At 33.6% G+C, this 15,038-nt stretch overlaps 1 protein-coding gene across 1 annotated transcript in view; it reads left to right on the top strand.

Annotated features, from left to right (window-relative positions):
• The first annotated feature begins 11,331 nt into the window (after positions 1 to 11,331).
• Positions 11,332 to 15,038, top strand: part of LOC110201914 (cytochrome P450 3A4-like) — a 41,079-nt gene continuing 37,372 nt past the window's right edge. Inside the window, exon 1 of the mRNA XM_020977782.2 lies at positions 11,332 to 11,504. Coding sequence (XP_020833441.1) covers positions 11,434 to 11,504 — 71 coding nt within the window. The 5' untranslated portion in view covers positions 11,332 to 11,433. The remainder of the gene's footprint in view (positions 11,505 to 15,038) is intronic.

Here is a 15,038-nt window from a genome sequence, read left to right as displayed (position 1 = left end):
TCAAGTGACAAAAACAGTAAGAGAAAGCATTTATACATAAGCTTATAAGCAGTCAAAATAATTCCTCTTAACATATCTGGTTGGCCTCTATTTCACCCAGGGATACCGTGTGGTTGAGATACAATCAAAACAGAAAAACATTTGGGGCCACTAAACAGCCAGCTCCTATCAAAGTTTGTTCCTCCTTACATAGTCCTTCTGTCCAAGGCATGTTCAATGGAGTTCTTTTATTTTAAATCCCCCCCCCCAATAAATGTTAATTCCTTAGTCTATTTAATATAGGCTCTTGAATATTTGAAAGAAAAGTCAATGATGGATTATAAAAGGGTGCTGGTGGAAAGGCTAGATGATCTTCCAGCTGGAGCATTTTAAGATGTTTGATTCTTTTCTCACCATCTTCAATCAGTAATCATTTTTCTCTTGTAATGTTTTCTGTATTTGTTTAGTCAGGACCACTCTAGTGTAGATCTACATTAAATCATCACTGCATTGCTCCAGGACTGGAATAGGTTTGTAACTGAAAGCTTTGGAGGTTTCAAAAGCCTGGGGAAACTGACTACACACTGTCAGCATTAAATGAAATTCCTTAGGTATTTTTGCCTGGGCCAAAAGCAGCAGTACAATTTAGAGTCTTAGAATATTTTAGCCCAGAATATTTTCAGCTGACCTGATAATAACAGATGTGATTTCAAACTGTTTGTAAAACTTTATATACATTTCCTAGTATATGCAGCTTGAAATTCCTGGGAGGAGGGAGTGGAGAACTGGAATTCTTAGGGAGCCTCTTTATCTGACAAGTCTTAAAAGTCAGTGAGACAAAAGACTCCACCTCTTTAAGGAAGTAGAGGAAAAGATTATTGGGCACTGGGAATTGTCAGCACATGTTTTTAAAAAAGGGAAATACGTGAATTTATAGATAATTTAATCTTTTCTTTTAAAGTGCTAAGAGTACTAAGCTTTAAAAACTAAAATGTTACTATTAGAGATTATAAATCCAGATTTGATTTGATTTAAGTCATCCTGAAGGAAATAAGAACAGAGTTTGAGAATGCTCTCCTGATCAGGGCTATTATGGTCAATCACAACCTGAAAGGAAAAAAAAATTGTTATTTGGCATTAAGAAATTTACTAGTTATATGACCCCAAGAAAGTTCTACTTACTTTAATTTACTGTTCTGTAAGTAGATAATAGATACTACTTCCCAGGGTTGTTGTGAGGATATAGAAAACATGCTCGATATAGGAAACATGTCATCTGAATGTTAACAATTTTTATCTTTAATTAGATGTAATTGCTTCATACTTGGTAACTTTACATGGACTTTTAGATGTGATCAGTATACAATTCAAATGGTGATGAGATGAATGATTTTCTGTGTAAGGTAATTTGGAAGATCATCCAGCTAAATTAAGGTCACATGATTGGTAACTAACTAGTTTTATTTCAAGTTTTAAAAAAATGATGTTTATGATAGTGTTATATTTCTAAATGTCCTTATATCACATAATTTGGTAAACAAAGCAATTTCTCTTACAACCTAGATGTTAGATTAAAAACTACTATTGAAGGTGGGGGGAGGAGAGAGCCAATATGGTGGAGTGAAAGCAGGGACTCACGTGAGCTCTCCCCTAAACACATTCAGATACCTCTAAAAAGTGACTCTGACAAATTCCAGAGTGGCAGAACACACAAAGTGACAGAGTGATGACTAACTTTGATAGACTTAGCTCTTCTCAGCAATGCAAGGATCTAAGACACCTCCAAAAGTCTCATGCTGGAAAATGCTATCCACATTCACAGAAAGAGCTATGGAGTTTGAACGCAGAGTGAAACATACTATTCGTTCTTTTTTTTCCTGCTGTTTTGTTTTGTTTCTTCTTTCTTGCAGTTCCTCCTGCTGGTGCTAATTCTTCTTTACAACATGATTAATGTGAAAATATGTTCAATAGGAATGTATATGTAGAGCCTGTATCAGATTGCATGCTGAATTGGGGAAGGAGGAGGGGAGGGAGAGGGAGAAAATTTAAAACTCAAAAGCTTATGAAAGTGAATATTGAAAACTAAAAATTAATTAATTAATTCTAAAAAAATTGTACTGTCAGGAAAAATAAATATTAGTCCTACTGACTATGCATTTCTGAAGTTCTGTATTTTATTCTGAAGTTCTATATTCTGAAGTACTGTAATTTAAGAAACAATAAACTTCCAAATTTTGTCTATATTTAAAAGGAAGTCTCAGTTACAATTATTAGGCTGTCACTTATTTAAATTATGAGATTGTTAACTAAGCTATTTGAAGTTATTGTTTTAATCAAGCATTTACAAAGGTATTTTTTAAAGGAGAAAATTGGAAATTATATAAGAAAAAGATCTTGTAAAATCTCCTTTTTTAATTCTTATCAACCCTGTGCAAGAGTTTTCTGTGTTGTGGAACTTCTACTGAGTAAATGGGAATCCTTGCACAAAATAGGGGTGTGATTTTCAAATCTGCTTCATCTAAGGATATATATATATACACATATACATTATATACATACATATATATACACACATATACATATACATACATATATACACACATATACATATATATACATATATGTGTGTGTGTATCTATCTATCTATCTATCTATCTATCTATCTATCTATCTATCTATCTATGTTAATTTGGAGGTTTGTGAACTGCTATATTCACTCTCTGTGAAATTCCGGAACGTAATTATTTTTTAAATTTTTAATGATATATTTAAACTTTATTATTGTGATAAGGCTAATTTAATTGAGTATATTCTTGGCTTATAAAAACTGAATCACTTCCCCATTACAAACACCTTTTTGACTAGAGAATTCAGATGACTAGGAATTTTGCGGTGATTTGTAATTTAGTTTGTTGTAGTACTTTGGGAATTCATGTTACCTAAAAGAAATTTTACACCAACTTAGTTTTGATAAATTCCAATTTCAGAAGTTTCCAACTAATTTACCTCAAAAAAGTTTAGTGATTATTCCCTTTAACATCAGGATGCATTTTAAGCTGTTTTTAAGAAAGGGAAGCACTTTTACAAAGAAACTTTTTTTTTTTGGTTAGGCAATGCGGTTAAGTAACTTGCCCAGGGTCACACAGCTGGTAGGTGTTATGTGTCTGAGGCCGGATTTGAACTCAGGTCCTTCTGACTTCAGGGCCAGTGCTCTATCCACTGTGCCACCTAGCTGCCCCTTACAAGAAACATTTTGCAGAAATCTTTGTGTGATTTTTAGAAGCCCTGTTAATTTTTATTAGCAAGCTAATTTATTGTGATAATAATTTTATATTGATAATAATTTGTCTAAACCTACTGTGGATTTGTGAGTTTCATTCCTAGGTTGGTTGTGTCCTTGGACTGGCCTTAAATGGGTGTTTTTGGAAAAACAGATTTGAGTCAGCAGCTCAGTGGAAGCAACATCAGAAATCTTAGGCTAGTGGGAAAGATCTTGCTGTTTTGATATGAATTTATACTCATTCCATGACCTAAGCAAGAATTAAAATTAGTGTTTGAATTTATCATATGCAGAATATTCAATTACTGAAGTATCTCATTCTTTCAGATTGAATATGATTGTAGAGAAGGGTAAACAAGCTTAAGAAACAAAGATATGAATCTGTTAAGTTGTGAGGTTAAAGTCAGGGACCTCTTTTGTCTTGTTTTAAGGAATAGAATTTCAATAGCAACAGTCATGTTAATAAAAAGTAGTAACTTGTGAGCTATCTTCAGTTATCTTAATGGGAAATTTGATTTTACTTATGTTTGTTATTTAATCTGGAATTAGAATATGTATAGAAATGTTCACAAACTACTTATGATTCACCTTAAAGATGTTCTCATTGTTTAAAGGAATTCTGAGAGCTATAGTATTTTTCTGTGATGAATCTCTTACTGTTATCACTTTGTTAAAATAGTCAGATATGTGATCCTTGAGAGTTAATCCACCTGAAACTATAATTGTTGGGGCTTGCTATCAAGACCTGATGGTACTGCTAACTGATGTTATTATGGTCTGACTCTGGGTTTGATCATCAAAGAATGCTACTGAGCCAATGATCCATGATGCCAGCAACCCTATGGGGTTCTACATCTATGCACCGTAGAGGGTGTTCTCATGGGAAAGACTGGGAGAAAAATTATTGGCATGAGCTGAGGTAGGATTCTCCTGACTCAATTTCCTCAATATGACACCTGGCAGACTTTAATCCTCAATCAATGCAATTGGTCATCTATATAACTTTTGCTTGGAATTGACATGAAGTTAGGGAAGCATTATTCCCTTACTGTACTAATTATGTCTCTATTCTTTTATTGCAAATTTTTATAATCAAAAAGTTTTACAAGCACAGTATTAAATCTATTAAATAATAGATTGATGCTGGAACATCTTTGAGTTACTATAATGAGACAAGTTATATATTCTTCTATAAGTTAGGGTCCTTTAATTCCTCATAATGATATGGAGCTAATGAGGTCAAAGACTTGTGAAATCAGGATATGATTCTCTTATTTAGTGAATGTTATAACTGTCTCAGTTCTGTTACAATTAGTTAGCTTAGAAGATTGGCTCGTGATCTAGCTTATAAATGCTTTAAAAAACATCCACTTTAATTAGGTGTTATTTATTTGAACATGACTAGGAGTTGGAATTGCTTTATAATTGATTACTCAATTTATTTATATATACTATCCCTGAACCTATTGTTACAATTGCAGTTAATCTGGTAACTTTTAAATGAATTTATTAATGTATTGGAGTCCATCTTCTTAAAAAAAAGGTGTTCCGTTATTAATTCTGTAGTGGAATCTTATCCTCCTAATGGGGGAATGAATAATGCAAAGTGTAAAAACTGGGTTCTAATTTTTCTGTTTTTATTTGAGTTTCTTAGATATATCAACATGACAATTGACCAACTTAAAAAAATGTCCTGGTCTAAAAAGTCCCAAATTTTATTCTAATAATAATAGAAACACAAGGGTTGAGTTAAAACTTTTGTTATTTGACCTGGTTATTGGCAAAGTTATTTAAAATTGTATTAAGACCAATTTTGTAGGATTTTTTTGAACATAGAATGAAAATGTCTGCAAGGAGACTAGGAAAACATACAGCTGAAAACTGCTAATGAACACACCCAGACTAGAGAACTTCATTAGATAGTATCCCAAGAAAACCGGACAGCTGTATGAAATGAGACTTAAATGGACAATTTTATTCATTGTTTACATTTTCCCTTTGTGTCTAATTATCCATATGGTCTACTTACTAAAGGGGATTGCTTTTGTCAATGTGTCTACTTACTAAAGAGGACTGCCCCCTTTGATTTTATCAATGTGTTGTGGTAGGGAGATAATCTAAAACTAAAAATAAAATAAAGTAGTATGAAAATAGAAATATAAAATAGATAACTTCAAAATAAAATAATTACATGGAAGACAAAATACTTACAAGCTATCTGCTAATACACAGAGGAACTATATTGACACAATTACAAAAAAACTCTTTGCAGAAATAAAATAGGGTCTAAATAATTGGCAAAAGTTAATTAGCCATTGGTAAAATAAACCAATATGGTAAAATGATAAAATTACAACATTTAGTTTAATTATTCAGTGCAACACCAATCAAACTACCAAATGATTACTTTATGGAGCTAAAACAAAAATATTAAAATTCATTTGAAGTTCAGTTAAATTTAATTTAATAAACGTTAATTTAAAACCTATTATTTGTTAAGAATCAAGCTAAGTGCTGTAGATTTAAATTAAAAAAAAAAGAAAGTCTCTTCCTTCAAAGAGCTCATGATCTAATTGGGGAAGACAATACACAAAAAGAAAGTTAAAACTGAGGTGTTTGGAAGTGGGAGAGAAGGTATCCAGAATACTAGCATGAGAATGGTGGAGTTAAACATAGGGAGGAACAAGAAGTCAAGAATATCTTGGGAACCAATGACAAAAAATGTAAAGGAAAAAGACTCAGCCTGATTTTAAACTATACTACTACAAAACCATATTTGTTAAAAAAAATTCTTTTGGTATTGGTAACCAAAAGAGAAGTTGAGTAGTGGTAAAAATTAGGGATGCAACATAGAGAAACAAATAAGCATAGTAACCAGTTTTTGATAAAAATGAAGATCCTAGATTTGGAGGCAAGAACTCAGTATTCAACAAAAGCTGTTGGAAAAATAGTCTAGTAGAAACCAGGTATATAACAATACCTCAAGTAACATGCTAGGATAAGCTCAAAATGAATACATGATTAAGACATAAAGCAAATTAGATGATCTTGGAAAGTTTCTTGTCAGATCAATGTCTAGAGTTCATGACCAAGCTAGGACAGAGAGAATCACAGAAGGTAAAATGAACAGTTTAGGTTACATAAAGTTAAAAAGATTTTGCATAAATAAAATTAATGTAGCTAAAATTTGAAGAAACTCAAAAAACATGTTTGCAGGAAACTTCTGTAACAAAGATCTCTTTCCTTTTTTATTAATTTATTTTAAAATTAAATACTAATACCTAAATACACAATGAGAAAAGAAAAAGAAACATTATAAACTTAAATGTAAAACAAATACAAAATAAGAAAACAAAAAAAAAGCATTCCTCTTGAATATTTATATGAATTTTCCTGTTCAGTTCAGGATTTTTTTGGCAACAGCGTCCTGAAAGTTTGGCAATTCATTGAAAATCCTTTTCTTTTTCAATTAGGATTATGCTTAATTTTGCTGGGTATGATATTTTCATTTACAATATCAATTCTTTTGCTCTTTGATATATAGTGTTCCAAGATCCGCAGTCTTTTAAAGCCACTGCTGCTAAATCTTGTGTGATTCTAATTGTGGCTCTGACATATTTGATTTTTTTTCTTGCTTCTCATAATATTTTCTTCTTGAGCTGAAAGTTTCAGAATTTGACCATGATATTCCTGTATGTTTTCCTCATAGGAGCTCTTTCAGGTGATGATCAACAGATTTTTTTCTATTTCTACTTTCCTCTCTTATTCTAATGCTTCAGCACAATTTTATTCAATTGTTTCTTGTATTATTGTATCAAGATTATTTTTCTTAATCACTGTTTCAGGTAGCCTGATTATTCTTACATTTTCTCTTCTTTATATGGTCTCTAGATCAATTATTTTTCTTGTGAGATATTTCACATTCTTTTCTATTTTTTTATTCTTTATACTTTGTTTCATTATTTCTTGGCCTCTTATGACTTTGCTTGCTTCTCTTTGCCCAATTTTGATTTTCAAGGAGTTGTTTTCTTCCTTAAGGTTCTGGATCTCCTTTTCTAATTGGTTGACTTTCTTTTCATAATCTTCTTGTTTTTCTGGGATTGTTCTTTTTTTTTTTTGTTAGTCTTTCCTCAATCTCTCTAATTGTATTTTTAAAGTCTTTTTAAGGTTCTTCTATGAATTCTTGGGCAGGTAAGCATTTGATATTATTCTTCAGGGTAGGGGAGTGTTTCTTTGCTTCAGCATCCACTTCTAAAGATGAACCCCAGTCTTCTCTATTCCCACAATAGCTTTCTATAATTGGGTACTTTCTCCTTTGCCTGCTTTTTTTTTTTTAATTTGCAGCAGCTTTTTTTTTCATCACCTGTAATCCTGGGGTATGAGTGATGGTGTCTCTGCTTTAGATTCTCCTTCAGTTCTGTGCTCTGACCTGGAACAAAAACCAAGACTTCCATCCTCCTGTAAGTGCCCACAACTATCGACATCCCTCCCTCACTGCTTCTGCATTCACTATGCATGTGCTGGTTCCTTCTCATCCAGGGCCATGTCACAACAGCACAGCTGGGCCTGGCATTCCTTAACAGCAGAGGTTCCCTTAAATCTTCCCCCACTTAGACATCCAGTTCCCTATACAGTCCAGAAGTGAAGATTCTTGTGACTGGGGCTGAGGATACTTCTCAACCCAGCTAGACCTAGATCTCACTGCTTGCTGTTACAGTGGAACTAGCCTGTAGGTATTACACTTCACAGGGCCAAAACATCAGTCCTTGAATCTTTCTTCATATCTTTTCTGGTTGACCCAGGTGGACCACTGTTCTACCCCAGCTCTCGTGCTTTTTTTTTTTTAATCAGTCTAAGTTCACCCTGAGGTGCTATTTTGTCTTGTTTGTGGGGGAAATCTGGAGAGCTTGGCATTTTCTGACCTACTTCCATCTTCCCAGAATCCTATCCAAAGGTCTCATTTCTAACACATGTAGGGAATTTAGGTAAATTTACATGAACTCAGTCATTTGCAAATTGATAAATGGTCATAGGATGTGAATAAGCAGTTTTCAGATGAATTAATCCATACTATAACTAGTCACATGGAAAATGCTCTAGTAATTATAATAATTTTATAATGTTATATATAGTAGTAATGTATTATATTAATAATATATTATATTATATAATTATAATGTTATATATAGTAAGTAATGTCACTAATAATTAGGGAAATACAAATTAAAACAAATCTGAGGGTTTTTAAAAAAAACTTATTAGATAAGCTATGTTGACAAAAGGGGGAGTAACAAATACTGGAGGGGCTGTGGGAAAACAAGTACTTTAATGCATTATTAGTGGAGCAGTAATCTGCTCTAACCATTCTATAAAGTGATTTGGAAGTATGAACAAGAAGCTATTAATCTCACCACCACACACTTATAATTCATCAATACTGGTTCTAGGTTTATAATCCAAAGAAATTAAAGAATGAGGAAAATGATTCTTATGTATAGAAATATTTATAGCAGCTCTATTTGTCATAGCAAATAATTGGAAACTGAGGGGATATCTATCAATTGGGGAATGGCTGAGCAAGTTCTGGTATATCAATACGGTGGAACAAATATTGTGTTGTAAGAGAAGATGCAGGACATGTTTGCAGAAAGACCTGTAAACTCTTGTTTGAACTGATATAGAGTGGAATGAGCAGAATCAGGAGAATAATTTATACAATCACAATATTGTAAAAATAGTCAAGTTTAAATTCTATGAAATGCTGTTAAGCACTATGACCAATTATATCCAAAGGACTCATGATGAAATATGCTATCCAGCTTTAGGGCAGAGAGTTGATATGCTCAGAGTGCAGATTAAATTATACTTTTTTTTTTTACTTTCTTTTTCATTTTTGGAATATGGATATGACTAATGTGGAAATTAGTTTTGCATCAATACTTACATACATACCTACCTGCATATATATATACACATACATACATACATATATGTATATATATACATACATACATACATATGTATATATATACACATACATACATATATATGTATATATATACATACATACATACATATATATGTATATATATGTCAGTTACACTGTCTTCCAGCATAGTCATATCCAACACAAAATATTGTGCCACTCATGGCCACCATATCTGAGAAATGACTTTTTTTTTTTGGCTGTTGGGGTTAAGTGACTTGCCCAGGGTCACACAGCTAGTAAGTGTCAAGTGTTTGGTCTGAGGCCGGATTTGAACTCAGGTACTCCTGACTTCAGGGATGGTGCTCTATCCACTGCACCACCTAGCTGCCCCAGAAATGATGTTTTAACAAAAGGAAAATATCTAAAGGACAGCCAAAGTTGATAGGGAGGTATATTCTATGCCATATGAAGATCAACCGAAGGAAGTGAGGATGCTTTGCTTAGGGCAGAGACAGTTTATAAAGATGTGCTAGTTGTCTTCAAATGCTTTAACATTGGAGAGGGGTTAGACTTGATTTACATGGCAGCAGAGAACAGAATTGGGACCATGGAAGTTACAGGGAGATAGATGTTGGCTTGATGAGAGTGGAAGATTCTTGAGGATTTGAACTACCCAGAATTGGAGTTGGGTTGCTTCAGGAAGTAGAAGATTTGCCTTCTTTGGAGGTCTTCAGAGAAAGGCTAGGTGATGCAATAGATAGAATGCCAGCCTTGGAGTACAGGACCTAACTTTAAATCTAGCCTTGGACACTTACTAGCTGTGTGACCCTGGGTAAGCCTCTTCACCCTGTTTACCTTAATTTCTCATCTATAAAATGAGTGGGAGAAGGACATGGCAAACCACACTAGTATCTTTGCCAAGAAAGCCCTATATGGGGTCTCAAAGGGCCAGACACGACTGAAATGTCTCAATAACTAACAAGAAAAAGAATGCATGAGCATTGCTTGGCCTGCTGCAGACATGATGTTTGTTCATGTATTTGCTGTAGTAAGATGACTTTTCAGGTCCCTTTCAACTTTGAAATCATATAATTATGTGATTTAGGAAAGAGGATGAACAGGTTTTATTTTCCTATCAGTAGTTGGAAGCTAGCTAGTGCCTGAGGCTTCTTATTTGCTTTGGAATGATGTCTCTAATCCTAGTCAGCATCTGGGGTTTGGTCACATTGTGAAGCTTCTATAGGGACTTCCATCCAGCTATGTTTCTCTGTGGAAGACTAGAACACATATCATGAGCATTTCGTCCTCCTCCTTCCAACACTTCAGGGTTTGCATGCTATAGTTATGTATTATAGTTACGTATTATATAGCCTCATTAGAAAAGGGCAATCTTGGCAATTTATGTAGCATTTAAAGTTTGCAAAGCACTTTGTAGATGTTAATTCTTTTAAGTTTCATGAGAAATCTGTCAGAAACATATAATAAATGTTATTTTTCTCATTTCTCAGATGATAAAGTCGCAAAGATGATACATGCAGAAGTTGAAGAGACATTGTTTTCTCTCATTATTGATTAGAAATGTTAGAGCCTCTGATGTAAAGCAAAATTTCCATGATCATAGAGACCTTAGGTTTCAGACCTTGCATTCAAGATTATGCCTGATGAATCTGAGTTTACTTCTTTCATGGTTCTATTATGCATGACTTTCCTATGCTCCTATAGCTATTAATTGTCACAGGCAGAATTTTCATCTTTATATTCCAAGGACTAAGTGTAGTGTCTGGTACATACAGACACTTAATAAATGCTTGTTGATTGCTTCATTTGTACTTTAGATCTCCATAAAACTTTAACTCCATTCTGCTTTTGTCAGCACTCTTTCTGATAAGAATCAAAGATGTTTATATCATTACCATTAGATACTTAAAATGGGTTAGGTTAATTATTGTTTTCTGAACTTAATTGACAGTCACAGAATTCCATGTACTTTATTCCCCAACAATATGTCAATAAAGGTAAATTCTGAGAGTTTACAGGTGAAAATTTGTATAGGAGCATAAAACCTCCCAGATCATGGTCTCATTGGCTGTCCCTTCAACTCCACCTCTTGTTTTCAGGCCATTATATACCTTTCAGAATTTTTCAGGGAATTACAACAACACTTGAAGTTGAGATATTAAGAACTAAGGTACAAACAGAGACAAAGAAAAGACACAGAAAAAAAAGCTGACTAGAGAGCACAACAATGAACATCATTCCAAGCTTAAGTGCTGGAACCTGGGCACTGCTTGTTCTCTTCTTGACTCTCCTGTTTCTGTAAGTGAGAACCTCTTTTTTCCCCACTACAATTCATCAAGGGATTAGACAGCTCCTTTGTGAATGTCACAGGACATTTCACAATGACTGGTTTTTAATTGCTTCTACTCTTTGCATAAGGTAGATAAAGATATATTTGTTATTTAGTATTTCTGTAACTGAAAATGCTGACTTTCTTTGTTTATATAAATGAGTTGACATAGTTTGCTAGAAAAAGTACCAAAGGAAAGCAAACTCCTTGATCAAAGGCTGCATTGTCTTCTTATCAAAAGAACAGACTTTTAGGATATTCATTTGGTATTAGTCAAGTAATTTAAAAGCCAAGAAAACTCCTTAAAGAAACCTAAGTTCATATGAATTGTCTTTTTATTCTTTTCCAATTTTGCTCCCTATTATTTTACTTTTCAAAGTTTAAAAGGTATTTCCTTATGTCCAATTTTTTTTTCAGTTTAATTGTTCTGCTCATCTTGACAAAAATGTTAGTCTTTTCTATCATCCAGATTCTAGGCATCACATATGGCACAATGTCCATTCTCATTTTCAAAATCTTTGGAATGGGGCATCACCAAAAATTGAGTGTTGTTGTTCTGCTCCCTCTTTCTCTTTTAACTAATCACTGTCCTAGGAAAACAAGAAACTAGAAAATTGGTCAATGTGACAGATAGATGTTAGAGGTGGAAGCTTTTCTGTACAAAAAAAAATATGAGTTGCTCAATTATGTCTAGTGTTGCAGTCCACACAGACTGATGAGGCACAAGGTCTTGTACTGACAGTAGAACTGGTAGAGACCCAACCTCAGGTCCTGCAACCACCCTAAACCTCAGCATTTGCTGTCTTTATTTTTTAAGGCTTCTGATGGCTTTAAGGACTATTATTTAATTATGTTCTATAGGATATAAATATTTTGTGCTTAGGCATTTACTTATTCCCTGGAATGTTGGTTAATTTATCATATAATGAAGCACTGGTCACAGCTAAATGTTAAAGGAAAATTCACAGAACTTTGTAAATTTCCCTTTCTATTTTTCCTACAAACTATGAATCTTACTAATTTATTCAGGTAGTAGAAGTTGATATTCACATGCCCTTTGTGTGCTAGGATTTTCAAAATTCCCTGTAAGGAAATAGAGAGTAACTGTTATAATTATCCACATGAATATAAAACATGAACAGTTTGGAACACAAGAGGTTGTTTTTGAACAGTGAGATAGTTTAATGTCATAATCCCAATACATAATTGTCTTCCTTAGAACTATCAGGAAACACTAGAATGTCACAGAACTAGAGAAATATGACCATCAGATGCTATAGGATCCTTCTATAGTGATGCCAAAATCACAACAACATTGATGGCTTAGGAGACACCTAGCAAACTAGAATGACAACGTGCTCTGGAGTGAAAGGCCCAAATTCAGATTCTTCTCTTGATGCTCACTTACCTATGTGACCTTGGCCAAGGATCTTAATTCATTAAGCCTCAGTTTGCTCATTCATATAGTACGGGGAATCTGAAGATGGACTCTGAAGCCTGTTGAAACTAGATTTATAATGCTATTATCCTAAGTCCCATAATGTAAGTCACAACGGCCAATGTGTACTGCTTTGTGCTATTGCTGGCTGAGGATAATGATGTGTTAGTGTTTATAGGAGCATAGGATATGAGACCTAGGAATGAATTTGGGGATTGTCTTCTACAACTCCCTTATTTTCTCCCTCATTTGACAGCTCAGGCACTCGAGGTTAAGACAAGAGAAGGAACCTGCCTAAGAATACAACACAAATAAAAAATAAAGTAATATAATTTAGTATTGTATGTATATGGAACCTACTAATTTGAGGTTATAATCAGCAAATAGATGTGCTAAGCAAAAAAGATGGAAAACTATACCCTAGATGAGGAAATAATATCAATATTAAATATAGAGATGATTAGTGGGATATCAAACAAGTTATTTTAAAAAAATTTAGAAACTCTGTTGTGAAGTCAAAACTTCATGAGTTGAACCTTTGATATGATAGTCATACTCTTACCCTACATTCAGCCTATATTGAAGTCAAATCAGGTTAAGTAGCTTAAAAATAAAAAAGGAAAGAAAATACCATAGTTCCCATCCAGGCTTGCTAGAAATAATTTCCATATTTGAGCCCATATTTCTTTGTCTCTCTTTTTTTCTTCTCTTTTATGTAGGTAAAGTTTTGGTGTAAGGGTGTAACCATTCTGATTGTGTTGATATTGCCTTACCTTATCTCATAATGGACCTCCCTTATTTCCTTGGGTATATTAACCATGATTATTGTGGGACATTCTATTATATCTGATTATGATAATGTGTCATAATTAGTTTAGCCAATTTTGAACTTAATATTTGTGTCCATTTTTTGCTTTTCAAAATAAAGAACCAATGAATATATTTTATGTGCATAAGTAATTTACAATATTATGTTTATTTCTGTGATAATAACCTGGTAGAGGAATGGCTTGATTACAAGTAATATTCACTTTGTTACTCTCATAAAGTAAATGGATATTGCTCTCCAAAATATTTTCTTGATTCTGAAGTCCTACCAACAATATATCAGGGCATCTGATTCCTCATAACCCTACCAAAAGTGGATGTGACCATTGTGGGTCTAATTACAAGGTTCTGCAATGTATTTTGATTTAGAACAATGAATTCAAAGGTAAAAACATGAGGCACCTCCCTACTTACCCTCTTGATTTGGCTTCCATTGCTGAACATGCTCCCTATCAATGCTAAGCACCTTCAGCAAACCTGTCTCTCCATTCAGTGCAAAAGTCTTTGAGGAATTAAAGTTGTGGGTCTCCCATAGCATATTGTATAGGAATATGATAAGCTTGAGTAAGCTGCAGCATATAATGAAGGAAGAAAGAAAGGAACTCAGGAAGAAAGGGACTTAGAAAGGAAGGAAAATAGAAAGGAAATATGAAAGTAAGAAAGACTTTTCTAAGCATGTATTATATTCCAAGAACTGTCTCACATATCTTAACAATATACGCATTTGATCCTCACAACAATCCTGTACGGTAGGTACCATTATTATCCCCATTTTGCAAAGAAATTTTGCAAAGAAAACTGAGGCAAAAAGAGGTTAGGTAACTTGGCCAGGATCCATATCTACTTAATGTTGAAAGCTGCATTTGAACTAAGGGTTTCCTCTCTCTAGTTCCAGTGTTCCATCCATCAGACCACTTAGCTCTGAAGAAATAGTGGTGCAAGGATATCATGAAAGACATTTCTCAGCTCTCCACCCCTGCTCCCTACCACAATTACTAATTTTTATATGAGACTGAATAAATCCTATTTTAATTAGCTGTGAACATGTTAGAGATATTAAAGAGATAGTATCCAATTGGAAGGGGTGGTCAATATTGACAAATGGTACAGAGAGGTAAAGAACTTTGAAAATCGAGAAAAAGTCATTGAATTTCATTTCACAATCAGGAGATTGTTGTTGCCATTGGAGGAAGCAATTTCAAATGAATAATGAGATCGTAAGCAAAAATGCAAGTCA

The sequence above is a fragment of the Phascolarctos cinereus genome, unplaced genomic scaffold, assembly GCF_003287225.1.
Source record: "Phascolarctos cinereus isolate Bilbo 61053 unplaced genomic scaffold, phaCin_HiC Scaffold_4;HRSCAF=312, whole genome shotgun sequence".
Lineage (NCBI taxonomy): Eukaryota > Metazoa > Chordata > Mammalia > Diprotodontia > Phascolarctidae > Phascolarctos > Phascolarctos cinereus.
Note: the sequence above shows the minus strand (reverse complement) of the source record. Positions and strands in the feature narration are given on the sequence as shown.